The 21,205-nt window shown below is 40.7% G+C and overlaps 2 protein-coding genes across 2 annotated transcripts; both read left to right on the top strand.

The window, feature by feature from the left end:
* The first annotated feature begins 31 nt into the window (after positions 1–31).
* On the top strand, positions 32–12,221 carry mtmr7a (myotubularin related protein 7a). Its single transcript, XM_030062016.1, has 14 exons — positions 32–236; positions 579–701; positions 993–1,155; positions 1,253–1,410; positions 1,502–1,630; positions 3,450–3,584; positions 3,888–4,020; positions 5,700–5,809; positions 7,964–8,089; positions 8,593–8,642; positions 8,739–8,939; positions 9,604–9,738; positions 9,971–10,097; positions 10,202–12,221. Exons 1-14 carry the CDS (start codon positions 213–215, stop codon positions 10,547–10,549), a joined length of 1,962 nt encoding a protein of 653 aa, XP_029917876.1. The 5' UTR covers positions 32–212; the 3' UTR covers positions 10,550–12,221.
* A 1,876-nt stretch (positions 12,222–14,097) lies between these two features.
* On the top strand, positions 14,098–21,166 carry cnot7 (CCR4-NOT transcription complex, subunit 7). Its single transcript, XM_030062501.1, has 7 exons — positions 14,098–14,282; positions 14,957–15,153; positions 15,275–15,468; positions 16,371–16,532; positions 17,469–17,613; positions 17,766–17,876; positions 19,276–21,166. Exons 2-7 carry the CDS (start codon positions 15,037–15,039, stop codon positions 19,405–19,407), a joined length of 861 nt encoding a protein of 286 aa, XP_029918361.1. The 5' UTR covers positions 14,098–14,282; positions 14,957–15,036; the 3' UTR covers positions 19,408–21,166.
* The last annotated feature ends 39 nt before the right edge of the window (positions 21,167–21,205 follow it).

Below are 21,205 nucleotides of genomic sequence, written 5' to 3'. Positions count from 1 at the left end.
TAGGACCAGGGGGAGGCCCGAACAGGGCAGCGCAGGGAATATTATGGCTGGGTTTACCTGGGCGTCACTGAAGAATATCTAATACCAATCACCCAGGCCTGAACTTACATCTAACATATGATATTAATAGGTTAATCCATTCTAAGTACTATTTATTTATCGCGATACGTCACAGCCTAGTCGCGGGGCTTTAGCTCATCTCTCAGCTGCAGATGGAGCACATCCGAGTACCAAAGGTAACCGCGGATCCTGATTGCGGTGATTTCAGTTTTCACAGTGTGAATGATCGCTTGGTGCTGACATGCAGCGGGAACTCCCAATTCGCAACCATTCAGATCATTAAACAAACACAGGCTCTGGTGTTATTGTTATTAACAGGGCGTGTGCGCGCCTCGATGGCCACGTAGGCAATCAGGTTCTTCCTGATATCAGTCACAGATTTATGGCCGGGTTTGCATGGTGGCGCAGCTTATGGAGTGTTTTCCTGCACTGGAATTGTGGATTATTGTGCGTTTGATGAGGATGAGGGTGTGTGACGCTGTTCTTCCTCTGTCCCCTTCCTCCTCCTCTTCCCCCAGGTGGAGAATGTCAGACTCACTGACAGAATCAACCCCAGGAAGTCCAGCGTGGGCACACTGTACCTGACAGCCACACACACCATTTTTGTAGAGAGTGAGACTGGTGTCCGCTCGGAAACATGGGTAGGCAACACCTGGTGGCACCAAAGGGACTGTAAATAAATCCACACTGGATCATTATACTTGTCAAGTGCAATACATGTTCAGGACTATTTCTTGGTGGCATCATGCATTGTATAGTGATTAATGGCAAAACAGGGCCTCATGCAGTGCAAGGCAGTGTATTGGATATACAGGAGGCAATGCATGTCACTTTACATGCTTCCCTCATTTTGTCACTACAGGGTTTACACATGTTTTCAATGTTAAAAACGCCATAGCATGATATTGTTTGTCTAATTTTCACCCCATCAGGTGCTTCACAGTTTGGTGTGCAGCGTGGAGAAACAAGCCCCCACAGCCACAGGATGTCCTCTGCTCATTCACTGCAAGAACTTCCAGGTTCTGCATTTTGTCTTTCCTCAAGAGTGCGATTGCCATGATGTCCAAGTGTCCTTACAGCGTCTCTCCCAGCCAGGTAGGTTTTTACTGTGCCACGATGACAGTGAACATATTTGTTTCTTGAATTCGAATGAACTTTTGATGTTAATGTCGGCACGTTTTGTGTTTTGCAGAGTGTTACGAGGAGCTGTATTGCTTCTCCTACAAACCGAACATTGATAAGGAGGAGAGACAACAGCAGTGGGACTTCTTGGACCTCAAGGCTGAATTCAGCAGGATGGGAGTCCCAAACTCTCTCTGGAAACTCTCCTCTGTCAACCGAGACTACAAGGTCAGCCCGGCTTCATCCACAGCCAGTCACACTATTTCATACTAATATGGCTATTAAATCATGGTTTATTGTTGACCTGTTGTTTCCTCAGGTTAGTGACACATACCCAGCAGACCTCTTCGTCCCTAAATCAGCCACGCCCCCTCTCATCGTTGGAAGCTCCAAATTTCGAAGCAGAGGGAGATTTCCCACACTGTCATACTACTGCAAAGAAAATCATGTAAGTTGAGCACTTGTGATATATGCTGCCTTGCATTCTTCTCTTAATAGTTTCTGCTTGCCATTTGACAGTGCATGTACCATAAATTGGCATAAAGTAAACTTTTACATTAACCCTCCTGTCACCTTCAAATTTACTAACATTTTTCTTATCACTTGGGGCCAATCTAACCCCAATAATTTAAGAAAATTGCTATAATAAAAAAAATTACCCATGTCTATGTTTCAGGTTATTTAGGTTTCTTGCTGACTATGTAAATAACCCTTTAAATAAAACATAACCTCCCCACTCAGACCCCATTATACATCAAGGTTTTGTGGGAATCACGTTTTTTGGCTCTACTACAGGTGTGGTTGTGTTAAAATTATGCCCCTAAAGCAGAGGGACATTTTTTAAAGATTATAAATGGTATGTTACAGTTCCACATTGCAATCCAAAACAACTGAAACAAATCTGTGTAAAATTTTGATATTCTTTATATGTTTTATACAGCTAAAACAGCCTGGGTTCAAATAGGCCCCAGTGGAACACCAGTGGGTACCAAGTGTGTGCAGGACATTGAACACATCATCATGTTAATATTATTTTTACCCTCTTGTCCCCATTAAATTAGTAAATGTCATGAAATATGAAGCAAAAAGTGAAAAAAAAAAGAAAAAAAAGAAAAGACTTTCATCATGTACTTAGAGATGTTAACATAGAATGGGGTCAAATTAACCCCAAAGGTGACAGGATTAAAACACTTCCATCAGTCACCAGTAGGAATTGCAACACCACTCAGTTTACAGTATATATGTAGACTAATCTACATTATATATGTCTCTCTTCCTGCCATAGCTGCTCTGTTGTCTGGCCCTTACATGAAATATAATATGTTCAAAATGAATATGGTATGAAGATGTGAGCGAGGTCAGATCAGGCTGCTGCGTTCATTCCAGTTCAGCTAGACTTGGCCCGCACTGGGATTGATTTACTGATCCCGAGGTTAAGGATTCCCCTCTAATGAACAAGGATTTTTTTTTCATCACTCCGATGTGCAAAACAGCGGAAGCTCTCTCTCTCTCTCTCTCTCTCTCTCTCTCTCTCTCTCTCTCTCTCTCTCCCACTCTCTCTCTCCCTCTCTCTATCATCTATCTATCTATATCTATTTATAAATCTATATTTCTATATCTATATCCATCTATATATATATATGTATATATATATATATATATATATATATATGAGAGAGAGACAGGGAGAGAGAGAAAGAGAGAGAGATGTCCACTCATGTCACTGAATCAAAGAAGCATGAATTATAAGCAGCCTCTCTCCCTGCATATTTGTGGAAGCCTTATCAGGAATCAGGAATACGTTGAAACATTTATAATCCATCCAATTCATCCTTGATTGGGCAGTGGGGAGTTTTTTATGTGTGTGAGGTCAGCTTCCCAGGGTTCAGGGCCCAGTGCGTGAACCTCAGCTTGTCCAAAGGCGACTCCACTGTGGTTTGGGAGCCAATATGGAGAATCACACTGCAGTTCCCGGCCTTTTCCCTTGTGGCTCCTAAATACAAATTTGAAATATGGGTAACTGATTAATTTCAACATGCAAGTCCAAAAAAAAAAAAAAAAAAAAAAAATACTGTGAAGTTGTACTAGCCCTGCTTCTCACATACTGCATGTATGAACCTCACAGCTTGCTTTTTCATTGTTCCCAGTTGTCTGTCATACCTCTGTCAAAAATGCTGTAAATTAATTTTATGTAGTCGTGTCAAGTGCACTTAAAGTCTGCCATTAATGTCCCTGCATGTGCCTGGGTCCCTCTCACTTCCTGTCAGGCTGCTATCTGCCGCAGCAGCCAGCCTCTGTCAGGTTTCAGCGCACGCTGCCTGGAGGATGAACAGATGCTGGAGGCCATCTTGAGGTCTAATCCCCGCAGTGACTTCATGTATGTGGTGGACACCAGGCCTAAGGTGAGCCCTTTTTGGCTAAGCAATAGCTCTCAGAAAACAAGTCATTCTGTATGATGCTGTATGTTCAGGTGGGCTTTATTTTCTGTGCAGCATTTTTCCAGCTGGGTGTGCTCACAGCAAAAGCCGTGAAAACATCCTGCGGGCTCAATAGCGTGTATGCCATACAATGAAATACAATGTAAAGAATACTTGCTTTAAAATACATCATTTAATACTTTATTAGCACATATTTCTTGGTAGTGGCAACTTTAAACTTTGTATCCCGCTCTTTTCTTATAGTAACCAAAAGTCATGTCTTTCTAGTTAAATGCCATTGCAAATCGAGCTGCAGGAAAAGGCTACGAAAATGAGGACAACTACTCCAACATAAAATTTCAGTTCATCGCCATTGAGAACATCCACGTCATGAGGAACAGCCAGCAAAAAATGCTAGAAGGTAATCATCAAATTATGCTCAAATTATTTCTCACAGTCATTTGAGATTAATGTTTTTCTAGAACTCATATGGTGGCTGCAGCAGTGCATAACTCACTGCGTCCGCCACTTGAGTCTTACTGGAACAAATTGTATAGTTTGAGCTTGCCAAAACAACATTTCCTGGGTATGTCCGCTGCTTCATCACATTACCAAAGCATAGCAGGAGCCCATGCTCTCCCTGTGGCTGTCATATGCAGACTGCTCTGCAATCAGGCCTCCAATGAGCCCACAGGAGAATTTCTGGGTAATGTGCAGGGGTGCGCCTACCAAGACTTTGAATCCATCTGGACTTGATTTCTTGAGCTATTTTGGTTTCCCTGAGTGGACAATCCGGGACCTTATCCCCCAAAGAGGACTGAGGGCGTGAGAATGATGTGATTTAAAGTATGAAAAGTTATAGCTGGTCTTAGTTGTGATAACTTGCCCCCTGGCAGCATAAGAGAAGTCTGTCTCTTTAAAAGCTGGAGACACTGCCTGCTCCTCTCTCTCTCTCTCTGTCTCTCTCCTGTCTTCTCTCTCTCTCTCCTCTCTTCTCTCTCTCCTCTCTTCTCTCTCTCCCTCTCTCTCTCTCTCTCACTCCACACTTCAATAAGATTTTGAAGACCCCCTGCCCAGCAAGGTTAACTCAAACAATTTTTCAATATTTTTTTTTTTCAGAGTGCAATATTTTCTCAGTAGGTACACTCTCCTGTGTGTTATAAAACCAAAGATTGACTGAACTCGTTCACCTGCTCGCTCTCTCCCATTGCAAGCCACACAGCGCACTCTCTCAGGCCACAGACACACTCACAGATCAGCATGTTGATGTAGTCCCAGAAAAAAACACACTTTGTCACATCTGTCAGCTGACATCCTGTCAACACCTTACCGAGCGAGGAGAGAACAGATGTTCTCTATATACACACGTTATCTACACGTGTGTCAGAATTATGAGTGTTGATACGATAACTTGTCATAATGTCAGCCGTACAGAAACAGTTTCTCATCACTCTGCCCCAGAGTGAACCTGCAAATATTTATATTCAACTTCCCTGATTGTGTCAAATTTATTTACACTTTAACAATAAAAACAACGCATTAAACTTTACAATATGTATTTAATTGCCTACCTTGCTCTAGTCACTGTCATAAAGACTACACTGCACAGAAATAACCCTGTGAAAATGTTTTATTCCAACAACATAATACTGAATCTAATACGGCATCTGTCAGATAACATATAATGCCACTGTCTCAATTATTGTTTTCACAAGCATTTCATTTACAGAATCAATGACTCAAGTCTCAAGTCAAGTTCTTAATTTAATTCATTGTAATCTGGGTTACAGCTGTCTGAGATCCAGATTACCACTTTGTGAATGTTTAGGACCGTTTTTTATTCCCTGAAATCGTAAAGGACGAAACAGGGTGATATATCCACCGTCCCAGAGAGCTAGTGTTAACCTGGAAAGGAGCCGAGGTAAACAATCTGTTTTGGCAAACAAGGCATCTCATTGACCCACATTTTGTCGTGCCATGCACAAATTCCTCATATGAAAGTTCTCCGTGTTCTGGGAGGGAATGTGAGTTTTAATAATGTCTAGAGATCAGGTATGCCCCGTGTTTCCTGCCAGTGAGACAGCTGTGTTGTGGTTACAGTGTGTGAGCTGCGGTCCCCCTCCATGTCGGACTTCCTGGAGGGTCTGGAGAGCTCAGGGTGGCTGAAACACATCAAAGCTGTCGTAGATGCTGGCATCTTCATTGCCAAGGTCAGTCTGGGGGTTAATCCCGCTGTCTGCCTCAGTGCTGTACTCAATATTATCTTAGGTGTGTTTGTTTGTGTGAGTGTAAGTGTCGCACGCTGATGTGTGTGAGTGTGTGCTTGTGTGTTGCAGATGCAGTGTTTGTGTACACTGGCTTGTTATGAGGGTTAAACCGCGTATGTTTCTGTTTTGTTGGCATCAAGTGGCTAATTCAGTCAGATGTCAGACACATTGCTCTTCCATTACTGATGTTTACAGTGGTTGAGAAAATCATGTTCTACAAATCAAATGTTTGGTTTATTGAGCAGTATCTGCCAAACAAAAGACAAGAAATGTTCTACTATCACAAAAAAAAAGTTACATTAATAATGGTTTAATCTAGTTCACTCTTTTTGCCTTAAGATTTTTCAGTCTGGTTTTCTCCCATATTCAGTAGAAATTACATCCTCTAGGAAGCCCACCACTTCCCCTTGATGTTATTCCTCCAACATTCCTGAAGGTTGTTCTTGACACAGCTGGTTCTGGTAGTTTATTCATAATCAGCAGCTCTATGGTAACTAGGATTTCCATATGAGTTTTTAAACATGCAGTGATTTAGCTCCGTCTTAAAAAAACAATGTCTAGTTCCCATAAATTCCATCAATTTCAGGCCTACCTGCAAACTTCCATTTTTAACAGATTTTAGAAAATGTTGTCTCAACTCACCTCTTAGCTGTTTTAATTTTGAGGAATTACAAACTGATGTCCAAGAAATGTAGAGTGCACAGACAACTCAATACAGAAGTTAATGACTGCCTTTTAGTTGCAGATATGGGTGTCAGTGCAATTTTAATCCTTCTAGATCTCAGCAGAGCAGTTGACAAGAAATTTTACTTGACCATATCTAATCAGGCGTCAGTATCGAGGACACAGCGCTTACAGTATTTGGTTTGTCTCAAGTCTTGTGAAAACAAACATTATTGACCCACCAGGGGAAATGAGGTTGCAGCCAAATTCTAGACAGATGCAGATAAAAGCGACTTTGAATCATTTTGTCCTCTGAAGAGAAGCTCTGCACTTTACTTTCTGAAGGAAGGAGCCCAAGCCTCTCTCAGCAGGAGGAGTCCGATGTGACTTTGGCCTTGCTCAGGACCTGCCTGTAGTAGAGGTCAGAGAGCTGCAGCTGATACTTCTCAGTAACAGAATATTCCCACTACTGGAAACTTTTCTGCTTCAGCACACATTACCTTTGGAGTTCCTCAAGGCTCAATCGTAGGCTCCATACTATTTTCTGTTTTGTTTTTGTTTTTGTTTTTTATTATTATTATTATTATTATTATTATTATTATTATTATTATAAGTATCTAAAGCCTTGTTTACAAATAATGCTGGATGTCACATTTTTTTTGCTCAATGAAAATATATGATCCTGAATATCTGAATATCTAACCAGAATCTTAATTAACTTGGTACTCCATTAATCAATGAAAAGCTACCTGCCTGAAATTTGTGTATAATGTTTGAGGCTTAATTAAGCTTTTATTCAGTGACATTTTTTTTATCTGCATAACTCACAAATCCTCCTTCATGGAATACCCCTCAGGTAAAGAGAAAGATACCATTTTGTTGTTTTCAGCTGAGGAACGATCCTATAATTAAACCATTTTTAACATTTGGTAATGTGGAGGTCGTGATTATTTCTTCACAAACAGAGTACTGGAACTGTTTTTGCCTTAGTTAAATATCTGTTTCATGTCTCCAGCTTGTACAGAAAGTTGATGCTAGGATTTTAACCAATACAGGCAAAATCACATCACACATCATTACCTGTTTAGAAGTGATTTGAAGATTTTCCTGGTTAGCTCTAGTGCCATGACATCACAGACATGTTAAACCTCCACAAGTCAGTGCACAGCCTTAAATCTCAGGCCTCAGGTTTACGACTAAGGACGAAAAACTGTTGCCATTAGTGCCCCTGGACTTTGTAGGCTACCTGCCTGAGCTGCTTAGACAGAGTGGGTATCATACTTTCCACAGGCACTTTAACCCTCTTGGCAATCTATCTTGCTTGCACTCCTGGGGTTGTGTTTCTCTTGTTTCTGTGGTTAACTGACCGAACTTAAAAATGTGGTCCAACATCAAGATATTTCCAGCTGTGTGTGTGTGTGTGTGTGTGTGTAGGCTGTTGCAGAGGAAGGTGTCAGTGTCCTGGTTCACTGTTCGGACGGGTGGGACCGTACTGCACAAGTGTGTTCAGTGGCTTGTGTGCTGCTGGACCCCTACTACAGGACCCTCAGAGGATTCATGGTAGAAACTGAATATTTCTCTTAATTACTGAAGTCAGAGTTAAGAACTGCATCCTTAAATAGTGCTGTTCCATCTAAAATTTTCAGTTGTTTGAAAATCAAAAGTACTTAATTTCCTTCTGAGAAGACTTTCTGTCTTTTAATGTTAAGCCAGGTTTCAGTCTTTTCCTGGGCATTGACATATAGTCATGTGAACACGCTGTATAATTACATTCTGATTGTAGCTGACAGTATCCCATGAGAGGGTAGAAGCAGCAGGGCCATGCTGTGCTTATGATACTTGCTTCTTTGATCATACGGATTTGCTCTGGCAGACTGTGGATCTGCCAGGAGGCACTTTTTGTAAAGTAAATTCTCTTTCGAGTCAGAGGAAAATCACCCCACACAGGGGGTGAGGAAGTTCAGTCTTTCTACAAAGTTTAACTATGTACTATGTCTCAATCTTAGAACTCAACATGTACAAAACTATCGTTTCAGTAAGTGAATATCTTTTGCTGCACTCAGGTTCTCATCGAGAGAGACTGGGTCTCATTTGGACACAAGTTCTCTCACAGGTTTGACTCTAAATTATTATTTTCACATCCTACAAATACTGGATCCGTAATGAATGTTAATGTTAAATGGATCCTGTTGTACCGGACTCTCCTCAGATGTAACCACCTGGATGGAGACCCTAAGGAGGTTTCTCCCATCATTGATCAGTTTCTTGAATGCGTGTGGCAGCTGATGGAGCAGTTCCCCTGTGCCTTTGAGTTCAATGAGAGGTTCCTTATCACCATCCACAGCCACATCTACTCATGTCAGTATGGCAACTTCATTGGCAACAACCAGCGAGAGAGGAAAGAGCTCGGGTGAGATTTAAGCTTGTAGCCGCCATCAGTCTCTTATCCTTTTCATTGCACAGACATCTGGTCAAAGCCCTGGCTCTGAGACAGAGAGATTCACCACTGAAGAAAAATGAAAACAAGTACTGTATTGCATCACTGAGCTAATGTGAACCAAGATTATTTCATACTAGAAACTAGGGCTGAACAATTAATCAAAATATTCTTGCAATATGGCTAAGTGTAATATCCAAAATGCAGGAGCTGTAATTTTTTGATAACGATAAAATGTCTAACAAAATATAATTCCAAATAAAGTATTATGGTGCTACAGAGATGCACTGGCCTAAATTGTATTTTCCATATGTAAGAAAACATTGTGTGGTACAGGCCCCTGCAAAAATCACACCATCATTTTAATAGTTTTTTTCAGTGAAAATGAGAGTTATAATGTAAAAAATGATCACCCCTACTAAAATTGTGAATAATATTGCAATGATAATATCTGTAAAATTAGTCATGAGATGATTTAATTTACCATATCGTTCAGCCCTACGAGACAATAGCAAACTTCTAAATTGGTTTCTTTAATCACATTTGAACCCTCGATAAGCACGACTTGCCGCTCTTTCTGTGTCTCTCTGTATTTGCTGACTGTCACATAACATATATGACGACTTGGTTTTGACAGAGTACGTGAGAGGACCCACTCTTTGTGGATGTATCTGTGGACAAACCGGACAGACTACATCAACCCCCTGTACAGGCCAGACCACAGCCAGACTCAAGGCCTTCTCCGGCCATCTACTGCCCCCTACTGTTTTAAGTAAGTTGTCACAAGCTGCAGACCTAGCACTTGCAGCTCAGTTTTCGTTTTAAGAGTCATCTGCATTAATTACGTGCAGTGTTAAAATTTTAGGTGTGAATTGAATATGAAAAAGACCATAAAGGCCTCTGTCCTGTAAAGCATGCATGCACATGAAACTAAAAAAACATACTGGGAAGAGAGAGTTGATATTAAGTTCATTTCTCAGTCTATGATCTCCTTGTTTGTGTAGATTCTGGAGAGGTCTGTACAATCGGTTTGACAAAGGGATGCACCCTCGACAGTCTGTGCAGGACTACCTGATGGCCATACAGGAGGAGACGCAGCAGCTCGAGGAGCAGCTGGCCTCACACCAAAAGGTAGGCTAGAGTTTCATATCCAACACTGGTTCTCATCAGTAAAAATGGGCTGTCTTTGGTTATAGAATACATGAGTGTTGCATTAAGCTTGTGTTGTCGATTAGAAAATTGAAAAGCTGGAGAAGGAGCAGCAGTGGAGTGTTGCTGGGAGAGAGGCCACCTTGGATAAGAGCCCCACAGCATGGGCTGGTAACGCAGGTGACTATCTGGCTCTGGCCAACACGCCTCAGGACTACACCGAGGGCTTCATCACCAGCAGCCCCTGCCAGCACAGAGCACCAGAGAGCAGCCTGATCATCCTGCCCCAGGAGTTGAACCAAACCTTTGACCCCAACCTCTCCAACAACAGCGACCAGGAGTCCGGCATCGCAGACCTCAGTTGCCGCTCGCCCCTCAGTGAGGACAGCACCAGGGACCCAGACTCTGACGAGGCTGCCTACTTTGCTGCCTGAGTGAATGCAGCATGTTGCCAGTTGTCCAAAGGGCCCTTGAACAATGACTGTATTTTCATGCATGGAGTAACCTGGCAAGCGGCCACACTCCAGTTAAGGTCTTTTTCGGGTTAAGCTGTTTACCTGCACCTTTGATAGCCTGTTTTGGAGACTATCCCTGTTGCCATATTAACCAATTAACACTTGTGCACTGCAGCTGACTGTAGTTACTTCTATACACTGTAGTTGAAAAAAAATGATGATTCTAGTAGTAATAGCAATAGTAAACACTACTGTCCATCTTTTTTTTTTTTTTTTTTTGATACCCATAAGACTGCGAGTCTGTTTGCTTTGCTTGCTAGTCATGTCAACCAGGTTTCTCATAATCCGATTTTAACCAGGTTATTTTAATTAACTTTGCTATTTATACATGTCACACTAAGAACAGAGTTCTCCACATGTGTAAACACAGCCAGTGAGTGAGCTGACTTCATCTTATTATTGATGAGCCATTTGAAACTGTGTGTGTGTGCATGTCTGTTTACCTTGTGCAGGGTTGCTTTTTATTTCATGCCTTGCTAAAAACTATTTATGGTCTTCCTTTCACTTCATGTGATCACTAGGCCTTTACAGCATGAATTACATTTTGTTTACAAAGCTTGTAAAGGGAAGTATTTATTTGCCACTGTAACTTGTGATCGCCGGCTAGAGACGGGAACTTTGGGTTCAACACATGACCTCAGTCTGACTTGAACAACCAGCAACAATCCATCACGTGTTAATATTCAATTCAAATGGCAAAGTAGGGGTATTTCAGCACCAAAGTATACATTACAAAACATCCAGAATGACATAAAAACACTGCACTACAACTCACTCCACACTCTACAGGAACCCCAGCTGTGTTCAGCCTTGTTTTTTGAGTCATTACAACACTGCAACAAATGGCCAGCGTTTCTTGTCCAGCACAATGTGGCAATGGACACCAAAATACTGTATTGTGAAATCAAAATATAATTTAGAAATTTCACTGTAGACTAAAGAATCAGACTGTTTGATAAGACTGCTTTATAATTGTTGCGTGACATTTCAGTCCACATTTGTAAGTGCAATATTTGTGACCAAATTCATACCAAAGGGAATCCATAGTCTACTGGTTTAACTGTGCATGCTGTAAATAATAAGACTGCTGTTTGCCTAACCAGCAGACTAGAGCACCACACAAATGTACTGTCACTTTAGTTATAGAACCAGATCATTCATTGTCTTTCTGGGGAGCTGTGCCATTTCTCTCTCTCTCTCTCTCTCGCTCTCTCTCTCTCTCTTTGCAGAACAATCACATACAGGGGGGAGGTTGTAATATGACATATTACTCCTTACTCACTGTAGTAGGCATATTACAAATTCATAATGCACAGATCATTAAGCAAATCATGTTAAAGTATTTTTGTACTGTGGTCTTTTTTTTTTTTTTTTTTTTGACTGCTGTTATCTTGCTGTATTTGCATGTTTTATTTGCATCAAGAACATCAGACGTCATATCTTGAGGGATTCTGGCCATGTACTGTATGTCTGAAAGAAAGCGCTTTATGTAATGAGGTTTATTTGTTCAGGTGGACCAAGCTGATCTAAATGCAATATTCTGAAAATTGTGTATGTTTATTTGTGAAATAAATCTGGACTATTGTTATGATATCGTGCTTACTCTAAGAATTCCTCTCATGATAGTAGATTAGTCTTGTATGACCCTTGAAAACATCGTCTAGTGTTTGCACAGCCAGTCCAGGTCACAGAGTCGAGGTTTTCCCTTACGGTTCTCCTTTACAGTCCAAAAGCTCGGAGGAGTCTTGACCACTGGACTGTGCAATCCAGCATTCTTTCAGCTGACCTGCACATTTTTAGCAGCTCAGGCCTGTCAGGCTGAAACCAAATTATTTTGTGTCCCCTCTCTCTTTCTCTCTTTCTCTCTCTCTCTCTCTCTCTCTCATTCTCTTTTCGAGTTCATGTGCTTCTGCATGAAAGAATATTGAGACTCTGCTGTCTGATAATCCCTGTCAAAACAGCAACATATGCAGAATGAGCTGATTGGCAAGGTGGGATCACCACACTGTCTAACACATCATTTCATTTAAGCAAGTGAATGACAAGCAGAGGATTCAAGACAAAGAAGACCATAAAGACCATAATAAATATAAAAACCAATGCCCAGTTTGATTAATAAAAAAAATCACAACAAAGCAAAGCACTATCAGTGAGACTGGGATCTGTAATGTAAACACTAACAAAAAAAAAATTATCACACCAGGTTTATTAAGGGGAGACATTCCTCAGAAAACACAACATGATTATTTAATGTGATCAGCTCCTATAACAACTCATCTGCTCTAAGTAACCCTCTGTTTATCACAGCGTCCGTCAACATGGAAAAGGCTTGTCCTTCCTCCTCACTTCTGTCACCTGTTTCCATTTCAAGGCATCTTTCATAACAAAGGGAATCACATCCAAACCTTTTCAGCTAAACACAGGTAGTCGACAAGGAAGCCCGTTATCGCCCCATTTTATTTGCACTTTATGCTGAAGCTCTGGCAGCTTCCATCAGACAAAGAGCTTGTCCAACATCCAGTCTCTGTCATGTCACTTTAAAACAAATCTGACGGCTGAAGGCCTTTTACCACACATCTACACCACTCTCTGGTGAAAGCATGCAGGCCTACTTATGCATGAAATGTAAAAGCAGCTATTGTGGAAGAATGGCTGTTCAAATTATTAACCTATTATGCATTAACCTGTAAGACATATTTCACTGCTGGAGGTCAAACTGCTCCATTTACTGCTGGGTCATTTAAACTCACAGTGCATCGTATTTTATAAATTCTCAGCAAACAGAAATATTTAAGTGCCAGTACTCAAAATTGTTCTTAGGTGAGTCACACAAAATAAAATAAACAATATACATGATATATACATAAAAACACGGCTATGACATTAAACTCACTGAAAAACTTTGAAAATGTTAGATAAAATCGTTGTTTTGATAGCTTCTTTAATTTGTGAAGAAGAAATCATTAATACGTCTTTGTTCGTTTCCTTAACAAATACAAATTTAATCTTAAATTAATTAAAAACCTGGGCGCACATGAGGGAGCAGATAAGGATTTGTTTTGGTTTTTTTTTCCAATCTTGGAAACACAAAACATTGAAAACACATTTGAATACACAAATCAGATGTGTGCTCAAAATGATGTTGTATAAAAAAATAAACAGGAGTATTAATTCAGGCAAACAAAAAATAATATAAAAATTGTGGTAAAAAGGTTGGGAAAATTTTAAACCATTACTATAAAATCAATATAAAAAATACAACAAAAAGTTATTCCCTTTTAAAGAATTCACAGTACACGCTGACATTGTTATTATTTTTTTAGTGTCTATTAGTTTTAATAGTATATTCTCTAAATTAACACAAAAAAAACAATAAAATTTGGGGTAACCTCTGAAACGTTAACGTACGTGACGTCTGCTGCACTAAAAGGAAGCGGGACCTGACGCACTCATACGTGACGTTTTCCTTTTACGTGATGACGTCTTATTGTAGGCTCAGCTATGATGGCAGCAGTAGGTTGACATCGATACAACCACACTGAATGTAAAACTGTTGAAAAGTTAGTGAAAGGCCCCGACATAAGAAGCCAGGTCAGGCCGGCGGTGGTGAAACAGCGCAGGCCCAAACTGAGCCGTCCGCCCCGGGGGAACGGTAAGTCGAAACGAGCCTCCGTGTTGGAGCTTTTGCAGCGACAGCAGCCAAGGAAGTGCCGCTGATTGTGTGTTGCTGCTGTTGCGGAGCCGCTGCTGCCACTTGCTCCTTGCATGCTTCGCACACCTCGGTTTTGACCGCCGAGTTAGCTCTCTGCTGAGGAAATACTCCAAACCGTGGTATGAAGCCGTCCTCCTGGTCGTTTCCAATCCGTGATGCTCTCGTTAACTAACGCCGGTGTCTGCCGAGCTAGCTACCGTTAACCTAGCTAGCACGAATCGCTGCTGGAAACTGCCTGCGACGGGCTAACGAGAGCCGGCTAAGTTTCCACCTGATGGAGGCTGCTGATGGACTGTAGCCTGCCCTTGGTATAGAAGACAAACAGCCACGGTGGCCACTGTGTGTATGCTCGTGTTTCACATCATAAATTACCAGTTAACATTAAGTAGCACAACTAAAAGCCAGCGCGATCCTCTCTGATATTAAGTTACCCCCATTGCCTCCCTGTTTAAATGACATTGGGATCTCTTACATGAAACAGAGTGGGGTTTAAATTTCCCTACAATTTTTTTTTTTTTTTTTTTTTTGTCAGTGCTCAGCAGAAATTATTTTTCAGCAGTGGGACGCATGTGTTAATCTGTTTTGTCCTGTCACCTCTATTTGTCCCATCCCAGGTCATCACACCAAGCCAGGACTGCAGATTTCCTTAAGGTGTTTATTTTGTCTTCACTGCTTTGCATGAAGAGGTGGCACTATGCCCGCAGCTACTGTGGATCACAGCCAAAGAATATGTGAGGTTTGGGCCAACAACCTGGACGAGGAGCTGAAGAGGATCCGACATGTTATCCGAAAATACAATTACATTGCTATGGTGGGTGGATTCTCATAGACGTGACAGAACGAACATGTAGAGGATTGATTGGCACACATGGGTACAGTTGTCACATCAGTGGATTTCCCTTATGCATAACAGATGTTGATCTGTTTCACAGGACACAGAGTTTCCAGGTGTTGTTGCCAGACCAATCGGAGAATTCAGAAGCAACGCCGACTACCAGTACCAGCTGCTGCGCTGCAATGTGGACTTGCTCAAGATAATCCAGCTGGGCCTCACTTTTATGAATGAGCAGGGTGAATACCCACCAGGAACATCGACTTGGCAGTTCAATTTTAAGTTTAACCTCACGTAAGATCACTTTCTCTCTCACACACTTTTTGTTTCTTGTTGTGCATTCAGGCAAATGTGTGAATTGAGCGTTTTGTGGTCCATAACCTGAAAATACCACCATCAAATAAAAACAGTCCACTTTTCATACCATTTATCACACTAAAGTCAGCATCATTTAGTCAGCAGCCTTGTTGCTGTGGCTTGCAAAAACGAGCTTAATATTATTATTATTGTTGCCAAATAGTTTTAACTCAGCTGAAAGGGAGCAGACTACACAGCAGGCTGCATCACGTGAAAGATGGTTGATGGTTTGTGAATGTTATAGACACGGCAGAAAGGCTCACAATAATAATTTTTACAGGCAACAGAACTGAGGTTGCACATGCTGACAAAGCACAATACCTCTACAGTTATACTGGGTTCATGGTGAATGCTATTCTGCCTCACCAATTTATTTACCATTGTGGAGTTTCATTGTGACCGCACAGTGACACAGTGAGCAATCCTGGATTACTGGGGTCAATGCCAATACCGATATTAGGGAGTGAAAAAAAAATCCAATATCGATCCAGTATCAATATATCGGCCAGTATATTCAAAATTTTTTTTTTTTTTTTTTTTTTTTTTTTTTTGCAGTGGTCCCTCAAATGTGGTTATCAAACACCTGTGACACAGATATGTAATGGAGACACAGGATATTTTACAGTAAACTTTATTGTCCAAAATGATATCAGTGCACTGATGTCAAACTTCACTGTGAATTTAGTAATTATAAATAACTATAAATAAAATAAAGAGAAATACACACAAGTTTTCCTATCAGGCATATTGAACGACATGTGTCGACATGGATCTGTGATAGGCTGGCATGGGCTGATAGTGTCGGTCGGGCTTTAATTTGTGCTCCCCTGCGTCATCAGAGAGGACATGTACGCTCAGGACTCCATCGAGCTCCTGACCACTTCAGGGATTCAGTTCAAGAAGCACGAAGACGAAGGCATCGAGACGCTGTACTTTGCAGAGCTGCTGATGACGTCGGGTGTGGTGCTCTGCGAAGGTGTCAAGTGGCTGTCCTTCCACAGGTACGCTATCTTTTAAAACACACACTCATTTTTTTGATGCAGGGGATTTTGATTAATTATGAATGAAGTGGTTTCTGCCATGTAGAGGGCTGTAGATCTGGTCCAGAGTGCCCACACTGTCAGCATTATTTGAAATTGCTCCCCCTTGCAAATGAGATGTTTCATCTCAAGGGGCTATCCTATAATAAATTCAAATTATGTTGCCCTGGCCTGAAAATGTTACTGGAAATGGTCGATGCCCCCAAAGGTTCTGGGTTATTAGTTCAAAATCCTTTGTTCAGTTGGCTGAGTGTTTAACTTCAGGTTTGGCTGATCTGTTCACATTTTGAGGGTAAATATTAAAAAAAAAATCCTGAGAAATAGTTGTAGCAAACCAAAAGACGACAGGATTAAGATCATCTTTTCAACAAAAATGTGACATTCCTTTGTCACCTTCCAATAAGGCATGATATAAAATGTTTTATCACTTTGATTAAAAAGTCCTCAGCATATTTTGTTTGTGTTCTTCCACTCTTGCTGTGTTTATTGTTAATGTAATTGGCCTTTTGTTTGTTATTGGTTTATAGTTTCATCTGTTACAATTGACTACTCCATTGGTAGGATAGCTGTACATCAGATCAAAGTTCCAAATCAGAAGATGAATGTAGTGTAAGGAAATGACATTTTAGCTCAATATTAAGCATTTCATGTAGAGAATTAAGAGATTGCACCAGCAAATAGGATTATTTTTTCAAGCGAATGTGTGTTATTACCAAGTCATTTATTTGCAAGTGCAGCAGGTATAGAAAACAAACAGGCAGGCACGAGATAAAGATTTCCACCCGGCACAGTCCCCCATCATCTCGATGTCCCAGCGGACTGAAAGTGATGAAAAGAATCGAGATGTGGTCTTTGAAAACACTGAGATCAGATAATTTGTGCACGTCTGTGTTGCAGTGGTTACGACTTTGGATACCTGATCAAGATCCTGTCCAACGCCAACCTGCCTGAGGAGGAGGTGGACTTCTTCGAGATCCTTCGCTTGTTCTTTCCGGTCATTTATGATGTCAAGTACCTCATGAAGAGTTGTAAAAACCTCAAGGTGATTTCAAAAATATTACCTAATTCAGAAAAACACACCAGCAAAACTCAAGAATTCAATCCTCACATCTTGATTTCTGTTTTGGTCTCTGTTGGGGGTTTGGCTCTGACTCGAGGAGCAGCTGGAGTGACTGACAGTGTGCTGTTTGGCAGGGCGGGCTGCAGGAAGTGGCAGAGCAGCTGGAGCTGGAGAGGATCGGACCTCAGCATCAGGCCGGCTCCGACTCCTTACTCACAGGCATGGCTTTCTTCAAGATGAGAGAGGTGTGTTCTTTCAGGAAAAGGAGAGAGGTTACGTGTAATAGCTGAATGAATCCTAATTTAACCCATTAACATTCCTCCTGTAACAGGAGGAGATGGAAATCAAAGCTCAACAGTAGATGCCACATAGAGGTGGTGAACATCATCTGATACCTGGGAACCTGGAGATTAATTTGAGATACAGCTCAACACTGTGTCAAGTTACTATAGTCATAAACCTGTAATAAACATCATGTTTTGGTTAGTTGCCTATTTATTTATTTACTTATTTACTTATTTAGAGTGTAGCCTGTAAGGGTTAGAACCTGGAAAACCAACATCTTCTGAGCGGCCTAGGTGTCTAGTTTGCACTTATAAAGTATCATGGGGTTGTAATTATCCTAGAGGTCACTAAAGGTCATTTTATACCGTGACGTCAAGTTTCAAAAAATGATCTCCCTATGATGAAATGGCTACTATTGGAGCTAACATCATCACATATGAATCAAATTCATCAAATCAGAATCAGCAAACGTTAGCCTAACGTTGGAGTGATATTGAACCCCCTAGCATGACACACTTTGCATCAGTGGATTTCTTGCTCTAGCTTGTCTGGTGTGATATGATATAAAGTATCTTCACTCCAGTTTAAGAACGGGGGCTGCTGCGACGGCCGCTGTGAGTACGGCTGTGCCCGCCAGCAGGCCGTCACAGTGTGAGGGGGTTAAGCCTCTCTGACTGGGCCACCGTTTTACAGGGCAGCTTAGTTTGATGACAGGGTGTGAATACTTGGCTTAACAGTTTGATTCATGATTCATTAGTCGGGAATTTGATTTAATTTAATTTTGATTTGAGTTTGTAAACTGCAGTTTGAGTCAACTGCATATCGAGTGTTTGAGTCAAAGTGGTATCACAGAAACATGTTGATTCAGTACTTTTAATCCAAATTGTATATCCATTGTGTGCCAGACGTTATTTCTCCTAAAATGTAAAAAGAAAATCAGACATCAGAATTACTTAAAAAATGCAAATCATAGTGTTCTTTTAGATCTAATAAGAATAGTGAATGATCCAATTCAAGGCATTTCATATCCATTCAGGCCGGTTCAGGTCAGTTCATTCATTCTGTTTTAGCAGATGGGTACAGTCGAAGTGACAGAATTTATCATTGATAATTGATCATTTATAATTACATTGATGCAGTGATGAATCGTTAGCCACCATAAGATGTTTGGGAGGTACACGTAACATTTGTACTTTATGTCCAGTGTGCCATCAGCAGATTAACTGTCTGTTGTTCCATGTTTTAAAGGCGAGGTCCAGTCTGAATTATGTTTTTCATGAGATCATCACACTTGGAAGGGACCGCATCTACTGTCAATTTCCATTCTCACTCTCTTGTGTCTGTCGTTGTTTCCTGCAGATGTTCTTTGAGGATCATATCGATGATGCAAAGTACTGTGGTCACTTGTACGGGCTCGGCTCCGGCTCTGCCTACGTGCAGAACGGGACAGGGAATGCTTACGAAGAAGAGGCTAACAAGCAGCAGTCGTGACATCACCCTGAAACCCTCCAATCCCGTCGATGGATCACATCCCCAGTCGGCGCAGCGCTGAAGTCGAGCCGTGACAACTTGGATAATAACGGAAGAAGAAAAACATACACACATCATTTAGGAAGCTGTTTCTCATAGGCTCTGCTCACCTTAGACAATTGAAGATGATGGTCAGTAGGGGGAAGAAAAAAAAAAACCAACACTGCTGTCCTCACACATAGCACTTGTGTGCGTGTGTGTGCGCATGTGTGTGTGAATTTAGTCTTTTATTCCTACAAAGCAGCGTAGAGGGTCTGGTTGGTTCAGTTCAATTTAACATGAAATGCTTGAAGAAGATGGGATTTTAGTTTTCCTAAAAATGTTCTGTAGAAATTTTGCACTTTAAAAGCTCTAACCAGATTCTGATTTTATATGGAAAGCTCAAAATGTTTCTGGTGTCCTCTCTGTTGCCTTCTCTAAGTTCCCATTTTACATCGTGACATATATCTTTATTACGACAACAACAACAACAACCTTTCTCACCAAGCTCAGCCTTAATATTAGCATCATTATCTTTTTAAACTTTAAATTATTGTGCCGGTCATCATAACTTAGCGATTAACAGTTGCTCCCTTTCAACACTAACACCACTACTCCACTACATGTCAGTATGTTTTTCCCTGGTCATGGTTTCTTGTCTGATCGACAGAAGGGAAGCTCTTGCTGAGTGTGTTTACATGCACATCAATATCCCATCATATTTGGGAATACTCCAGTATGTTTTGCAGTTGGCTCATGTAAACATATCATGTTTATTATAACCTCAATAAGCTCTAATCCCATTGTGTGAAACCTGAACAAATTAGCTGGTATTTACCCGCTGGGATGCTGAGACAAGTGAACACCCTTTTCCTAAATGCTGTTGGATTTTTTTTTTTTTTTTTTTTTTTTTCATGTCTGAATCTGCTCAGTTTCCATGGAAATACCTTAGTTCAATCATACAGGCGTGTTTATGATCAGGAAGAGGATCCACACACTCACAAGAAGTATTTTGTGCATGTAAACAGCCTCACTGACTGGCACAGGCACATTTGAACACACATGCTTCACGGCCCTGTTTGGTCTTGCACTGATTTCAACCCTCAATCGGGTGGGCACCAGTTTTACCAGACCGAAAATTAAAAAAAAATAATAATAATAATAAAAAAACTTGCCTGCTGTAGGAACTGCTATGAGGTGAATTTCTGTTTTCAGAGTATATTTTCTGTTTTCATTTTTAATTCGAATGAAGGTTTTGTTGAAGAGTTTTAGTATTGTAATAATAATAATAAAAAAAAAAAACTTTTACTCATTGGGGAAAAAAAACACAATGCCTTTTAACATACATCTTAACTTCAGAAGCTTTTGTTTTGTTTAAGGATTCATTTCACTTGCAGTTCTGGCTTCTGTTTTTCTTTCTGTATTGCTTTCTGATTTGTTCATGCTGCCTAGAACAGCTGCATGTACTAAAACGTTTGAATAAATGCTGTGTTGTTGAATAGTAAAATTGGAACTTCCATAGACGTGTGTTGAAGTGTACGTTCACAACTTATTAACCTCCTTGAGTGTCAAATATGGCTAATATTTGAACCATCTCGCGTTTTTTTGTTGTTTTTTTTTCCTTTCCTCATCACGTTCTTTCACACCATGTAAAGGAGTAATGTTAAAAAGAAAATATGCAATATACCAGAGGATTGTTTTTAGATTTGTAAATAAAGGCTTGAAACTTTTCTAACATAAAATGTTTCTCGGCTGCTGCATCATTTTAATAAGTCGAATT

This window comes from Myripristis murdjan, chromosome 10 (genome assembly GCF_902150065.1).
Source record: "Myripristis murdjan chromosome 10, fMyrMur1.1, whole genome shotgun sequence".
Lineage (NCBI taxonomy): Eukaryota > Metazoa > Chordata > Actinopteri > Holocentriformes > Holocentridae > Myripristis > Myripristis murdjan.
Note: the sequence above shows the minus strand (reverse complement) of the source record. Positions and strands in the feature narration are given on the sequence as shown.